At 37.8% G+C, this 7,114-nt stretch overlaps 2 protein-coding genes across 3 annotated transcripts in view; one reads left to right on the top strand and one right to left on the bottom strand.

Moving 5' to 3' along the window:
* Positions 1–898: 898 nt before the first annotated feature.
* The window catches only part of LOC133451420 (mothers against decapentaplegic homolog 2), a 17,830-nt gene continuing 11,614 nt past the window's right edge, over positions 899–7,114 (bottom strand). For both annotated transcript variants that reach the window (XM_061730448.1, XM_061730449.1), the window contains exons 8-11: positions 5,808–6,020; positions 5,493–5,630; positions 3,627–3,771; positions 899–3,161 (exon numbers count right to left, since the gene is read on the bottom strand). In XM_061730448.1, the coding sequence (XP_061586432.1) occupies positions 3,038–3,161; positions 3,627–3,771; positions 5,493–5,630; positions 5,808–6,020 (620 nt within the window). In that variant the 3' untranslated portion in view covers positions 899–3,037. The remainder of the gene's footprint in view (positions 3,162–3,626; positions 3,772–5,492; positions 5,631–5,807; positions 6,021–7,114) is intronic.
* The window catches only part of lrp13 (low-density lipoprotein receptor related-protein 13), a 24,078-nt gene continuing 22,920 nt past the window's right edge, over positions 5,957–7,114 (top strand). Inside the window, exon 1 of the mRNA XM_061730447.1 lies at positions 5,957–6,039. Within this exon, the coding sequence (XP_061586431.1) occupies positions 5,988–6,039 (52 nt within the window). The 5' untranslated portion in view covers positions 5,957–5,987. The remainder of the gene's footprint in view (positions 6,040–7,114) is intronic.

The following is a 7,114-nucleotide window of genomic DNA, read 5'->3' as shown; positions in this document are numbered from 1 at the left end:
ACGGGCATCCAATATTGTTTTGCGGCCTTGACCCTTACGCACAGAGATTGTTCCAGATTCTCTGAATCTTTGGATAATATTATGCACTGTAGATGATGGTAACTTCAAACTCTTTGCAATTTTTCTTTGAGAAACTCCTTTCTGATATTGCTCCACTATTTTTTGCCGTAGCATTTGGGGAATTGGTGATCCTCTGCCCATCTTGACTTCTGAGAGACACTGCCACTCTGAGAGGCATTTTTTATACCCAATCATGTTGCCAATTGACCTAATGAGTTGCAAATTGGTCCTCCAGCTGTTCCCTATATGTACATTTAACTTTCCCGGCCTCTTATTGCTACCTGTCCCAACTTTTTTGAGATGTGTTGATGCCATGAAATTGAAAAACAACATATTTTAACCTTAAAATTATACATTTCCTCAGTTTGAACATTTGATATGTCATCTATGTTGTATTCTGAATACAATATTGAAATTTGAAACTTCCACATAATTGCATTCTATTTTTATTCACAATTTGTACAGTGTCCCAACTTTTTTGGAATTGGGTTTGTATAAAAATATATCTTATTCAATGAACTTTTAAAAAAATATTGCAAAATCTGAGCTGCAAAGTAACTTGTGCACATAATTCTTTAACTGCAACTTCATAAGTGATGGGGTGCCACCGTCACCGGCTGCGTTATCCGTCTAACATCAGGAAATAGATCTGACAATTTAAATACAGATGTAATATATATATATATATATATATATATAAATATATATATATATTTTTTTTTTTTTTTTTTTTTTAAAGCACCGTGTTCACTTGTGCAGTCAGATTTTAGGTTGGATACCATTTCAATCATGTTCAAATACCCCTTATTTCTCCAGTTTCAAGAAACAAGAGACAGAATCATGAGAATAAAAATCTTTATTAGTGTTTTATGAAGTCTGCATAATATGCCACACGCCTGAGAAGCTTATGGTCAGAGAAAAATAAAATAAAATACAAAACAACAAAAAAACAAACCAAAACTGCTCTATCAATACTGCCCCCTACTGATAAAACAACTGCGACATCTACTGTACTGACTGCTTTGCAAAAAGATTACTGTTAAATACACACATACTGTACTACTGTTATGAATATGCATGTCTGGTCCACATCAGATTTTGTAATGTATTTTCTTCACATTCATATGTTGTAGGTCAAAGATTAAAAACAATGTAATACTGGACCCTAAAACATGGTTCAGTTCCCCAAATCCAAACTTCACTCAAAGACAATCTCTAACTTCATTTGGGAGGGAGACATGGGGGTCAAATTAAACTTTCAAAAGCCAAGTAAGGTCTTAAAAAAAAGGTAGTAAGCCTTGCTCAACATACTGTATTTTATGAAGAATGAACAAATACAATACACACATCAACACAGGATGTCCCAGTGCGCAGACACATTCACTCTCCAACCAGTTTCTGTAACATTTGGAAAGCCAATTGAGTCCAACTGACTTTAAATTGCTTGAGTAAGCACCAAAAAGCTACAAGAGGTCATGCGTTGAAAAAGGAAATGAATGAATGCGCTACAAATCTTTTACCTGTAGAATCATCAAAACCTTAAGAGAGATGTAGATTTGGGGGTTTCAGTGAAATCTGTTGTTTTGTGTACTTTGAATACAACAGATTTCTAGGGAAAAAACAAGGTTAGATATAGGCTACACATCATGTAGGGCAGTGGTTATGATGATCAACCAAAACAAAAAGATATGCTATTGGAAATTTGGGGTAAAACACAGGAATGATACATGCCCTCCATGCCACATCACAAACAAATGTGGTCTGGAAAATATTTCAATAAAAAGTGAATGACAGAAATTTTAAGTATATTTATATATAAAAATACACAATAATACAAAAAAAGTAGCAAATCAATGGGGATACAGGCTAAGAACAGAATTAATTCAGTGATACCTTCAAAATTCTTTTGGTAAGAATTTTAATGCTTCACCTTAAAAGAGCCCAAGGACTCCCAGTGTTGTGTCAAAAAAAAGAAGAGAGAAAAAAAAAAAAAAAAGAAGAAAAAGTTTAAACAACAGCTGATCTCTGGTCCCTGCCCAGCGTGCCCTGCAAAGCCTGGCCAATACCTTCATTACCAGGCTGATCAGCGTCAGTGGGGTTGCAAATCAACTACATTTGAACAAGAAGTGCCATATAATGACACACATACACCAAAAGAAAGAAAAAAAAAAAAAAGAAAAAACACTAAGACTGCAGTTTGACTAGAATTGTGGAAATATTTTACTAACATTCCTATTTGTCTATTTAAAAAGGCATGTCTTGAACGACACACGACTTAAAAAGAAAAAAAGAAGAAGAAAAAGAAAGAGCTATTGTGGCAAAGCCAATTCAATCAAATTTTCATAAACACATTGTGGCATTTCCTTCAAAGGAAAAATGGCCACTAACGCCATCGTTTCTTCACCAAGCCACCTCCTTCTGACAGAATATGGAGCCAAGTTTCCAAGAGAAAAGTAAACTTCGATTCAGAACAATGGCTGTGGTGGGCTGGAACAAAAATCACTTTAGCATTCAAGCTCGTGTTACTTATACAAGCAATCTTCAACATTGAGAAACTATTCACAGATATTTTTGGTATTTCCCCTTCTTCCCAGACTAAAAACCAATATACATTTCATTTGTACCACAAATAGATCTAATATTAAGGATTTGGGGCAAAGCAATTCAACAAGGTGCATGACATAGATGGGTAACAAAGTGCCAATTTTTTATGTCTTTATTTTCTTTATTTGTTTTATTTACTGAAAAGTCTGTATCTGAATATATGTGGTTGTAAAAGTGTGGGTGCATTTGATCTTCTGTGTGTGTTTGCATGTGTGTTTTAGAGAGGAATGTGGAACTTGGCCACAGATATTATGAAGTGTGTTAACAGAAACTGATTCTGCAGGATTTCCTTTTTTCCTCCATGAAAGGACTCACAAGTTTAGGAGTTACATGATCTTTGTTATCGGCTTATTTGGGGCTTTTCCTTAGCTGTTCAGGACATACTGGAGCAGCGTGCAGATGGGGAACCCATCTGGGTGAGAACCTTGTCCAGCCACTGCAAGGGACCGTTCAAATGCAGCTCAATCCAGCAGGGAGTGCTTGTAACCGTTTGCCGCCTGAAAAATAAAGATATGCATTTTAATGCTAGATTTTGCACATCATGTAACTTATGACACTTCAAGATTTGATTTGTTTGGTAATGTATCCAAGTCTGTAGCCAGTGGTTTGGTAGTCTATTTAAGATGTATTGTGAACAAAAAGTGTGAAACTGAATGTGTGATGAAGAATCCAGTTTCCAGTCAAGAAACACTGAGAAAGGGTTAAATCAGCAACATCAAACTTATTTTCATTTCGGGCCACATCATGATCGTGACTGGCCTCAAAGGGCCGGTTGAGGCAGTACTTAATGTTGTTGCATGATGACTTTTAATCTCTAGAGGGCTACATAAAGAGTTATGTTGGGCCAGATTTGGCCCGTGGGCCTTAAGTTTGACACAGGTTGGTTAAAGTATTGCATCCAATGCCCCCTATTCTTGTGTTTCCAGTGAGAAGTTAAAGATAATTTCAGAGTCATTGCTCACCTATACTCGGCTCCCCAGCCTTTGACAAAGCTCATGCGGATGGTGCACATCCTGGTGAGCTGGTAGACCGCCTCAAAACCCTGGTTGACTGACTGAGCTAGCAGGGCAGCAAATTCCTGGTTGTTGAAGATCTTTAGATTACAACCTGAAAGCACAGAGACAAAACAGGGATGTGTGTTTTACCAGCAATTAATAAAATAAAAAAAAGGGACATGCACAGGGACTCCAGATGCCGCTCAGGCACCTGCCCTTTAGGCCTTTGACTTGATGACTGTCCTTTCTCTAAGACATTTTATTATAACAAGTTTAAAAAAAAAAACCCACGACTTTAGGCGCATCTCCATTACCCCTAGATTTGCGCAAAACCAAATATTGAAAAACGAATCATGTAATGGAAATGGCCCCAATTCGAAAAAAAAACTCCTGAATATTGAATAAACCTTTTTACGCTTCCAGGAGGTGGGTTTTCAGGCAATTCGATAATCCACCTATTTGCAAAAGTGTAATGAAAATGCATTTTACTTCCACGTCTCTGGAAGCTCTGGATGTGACGTAGCCGGTCAATAAAAAGTAATCAAAATCTAGTTCCCAGCTGTTTTCGGCCTCTTTAATAGGATTTAGTTGTCCTGTAACACTACTTAATCATTACGCATTACATAAGGGGTTTGCCTCTGAATAATCATTTGAATGATCATCTGTTGATGTCATCATCTGGCAATTTCTCAACAGCGGTAGCGGCAATCACACTACGGTAATTTATCAGGTTATCAGGTTTTCTTTTTCGTTGTTTTGAAGCGAAGTTCTGGAGGACAAGATACGCAGAGTTTCAATTCTCTTTTGTGCAAAAAAGTGTAATGGAAACGCGACTTATAGCAATTATAATCTAATTCTTAATCTTCCTCCCCAGATACACCAGGTAGCGAGAGAGATGGGTTACAACACTGTGCCTTAACCTTGAGTTATGGTTCTGCGTCAAAACGACGCCGTGCCTATGGCGTGTGGTACACGTCGACGCAGACCACATGCCGTCACTGACGCCGTCACTGACGCCGTCACTGACGCCGTCACTGCCCTGCACCTCCCGAAAATTGTAACTACGCGTCGAGGCGATGCAGACCAAACGCAGACGAGAGGGCTGTGATTGGTTCGCTTGGTAGCAACGCATTTCCGGTTTGAAGCAGTCGTGAACTTTCAGCGCTCTTTTCTTCGTGTATGTGTGATTTTTTTTGTTTTGGTTTTTGCACAATAGTTGTCCTTGTCTCTTTGATTCACTGTGACCGGAAAAAGTCGGATAAACCATTCAGGAAAAGATCGCAAATTAGCGGTCACGGGGTACTGCACCGCGGAGAAATGGAGTGACGGAGAAGTCCGAAGGGTTCATGACGGCGTCACGGTGACGGGGTGTGCACAGCGTTTGTTTGACGCAGAACCATAATTCAAGCTTTAGACCAGAAGTCCAACATGAGCCAACAATGACAAGGAGTGTGTGAAGGACCACACGTGCAAAAGAAAAGAGAAAACTGGTTTTTGGTGCCTCACCTCTTTCTAACTGCTTGCATTCACACCTTTTCATCATTTGACACTAAGCCATTATCAAAAGAACTTGCTTTGGATGAAAGCCACAATTATATGTATGCTTTGACATCTGTCAGCAGTTATTGCAAAAAAGAGATAGATATGTGTGTGTATGTATAAACATACACACCTTGTGGCTTGTGCCTTTAATTCTTTTCTGACCCACATGGTGACACTATGATTGGTCCTCAATATCACTTATTTACTAATAAAGCAGACTCCATTTTCAAACACAAGCAGTCTGTATCACCATTTCCCCTGATTGCAACAAGGTGGCATCTTCAGTCTTACCTGGTGGAATTTTACACACTGTCGCTGGATGCCAGCCATATCGCTGGTTGCAGTTTGGACTCTGGACAAAGATAGCGCTATCACTTAAGCACTCAGCAAACACCTCCCCCCCAATGTAGTAAAGTCTAACTCCTCTTCCTGTTGACAAACAAGGAGATTCAGTTTGTTAATAAAGTTCAATAAACATAAGACCATACTTGAACTAAATGTATAACTATAAAAAGGAAAACAAGACACATCATGGAGGCTGAAACAAACTGAAACAGATGGTGGACAGAAATGCATCAGTGGGCAGCTGGAGTTGTGGTGCCGTACCTATGTGCCTTCGCGTCATCTCCACAGTGGCGTTCCTGTTAACATTAGACAGCAGGCCCAGGCAGAAGCGCTCAGAGTTTGATGGATCCGTGAACCCATCCACTGTCAACGAGGGCTGTGATGCGTGGAATGTCTCCCCTACACGCTGGTTCAGCTCATAGTAGGCTATCGAACACCAGAATGCCGGCTCCGAGTAAGTCACCGGCTGCAAGTCTGCATAAGAAGCACATCGGTAAGGAATCTCAAACCAAATATCCACCATTCATATTTACATTATCCACTAAAAAGCACTAATATAGGCCTGTTTACTAAGCCTGTGTTGAAAAAATCGTTTTCCCAATTCTAAATCGATTCTCATATTAATTCCTAAAAATCGATTCATATGTCTAAAGATCGATTTTTTTTATTTTTTATTTTTGGGGGGGTTTATTTTCTTTTATTTATTTATGTATTTTTTTTTTTTCATCATTACATTACAACTTTTGGTTACTTTTTTGTTTATCCCCAAAAAAGTAATGTTTTGTTGGACACGAGAATAACTGGTGCCATGTTTTTGCCTTTAAATATGTTTAAGGTATGAAAACATTAAAGTGTTCAGTTATAATTGCATAAATTGTCTATATTTCATTACTTTATACACTGTCTTGGGGTTACATTTGCAAAAAATGCTAAAAACCAAGTTCTCAAAAATTAAAAACCAAAATTGGCCCGAAAATGGAACAAATAAAAACGTGGGAAAAATTAAAACCGATTTATCCGTCTGTTTGCTGCCCTGGATCTGTTTGGTAATTCTGACTAGTGGGCGACCGATAATCAACCGTGGCCGATTATCGAATGCGATATTCATAATTTTATTAATAATCGGTATCGGCCCCCCCCCCAAAAAAAAATCGAAAATAAATAATTTTTTTTTTTTTTTTTTTTTTTTAAAGAAAAAGAAGAAATTAAGAAATTTACTGAAATACTGCATTTTCTTTTTGTATTAAGAATGTTCAACATGCTCAAACTTAAGTAAACTTAAGTAAATATTTGCACTTAAAAAAACAACCTGTGTAGCCATTTTCACAACCTGTACTGTTTGGTTGTTTGTCATGTGTACTAGTTAGCTTACTGTTACTACCTCCAAGTAGGCACTTGCTGTGGTTTGGGTCTGGGAATTGGGAGTATTGTGCCTGACTGTTCTAAAATTGAGGCTGTTATTCCTCTTAATTTGTTATTTTTTTATAGGCAGCTTTTTTATTTTATGTAAAGAGAAAATTCACTTAATGTTATTATTAATAACTGAAATGCTGCTTGTTTTGTTTGAT

This window comes from Cololabis saira, chromosome 9, assembly GCF_033807715.1.
Source record: "Cololabis saira isolate AMF1-May2022 chromosome 9, fColSai1.1, whole genome shotgun sequence".
Taxonomy (NCBI): Eukaryota; Metazoa; Chordata; class Actinopteri; order Beloniformes; family Belonidae; genus Cololabis; species Cololabis saira.
This window is presented reverse-complemented; position numbering and strand designations above follow the sequence as displayed.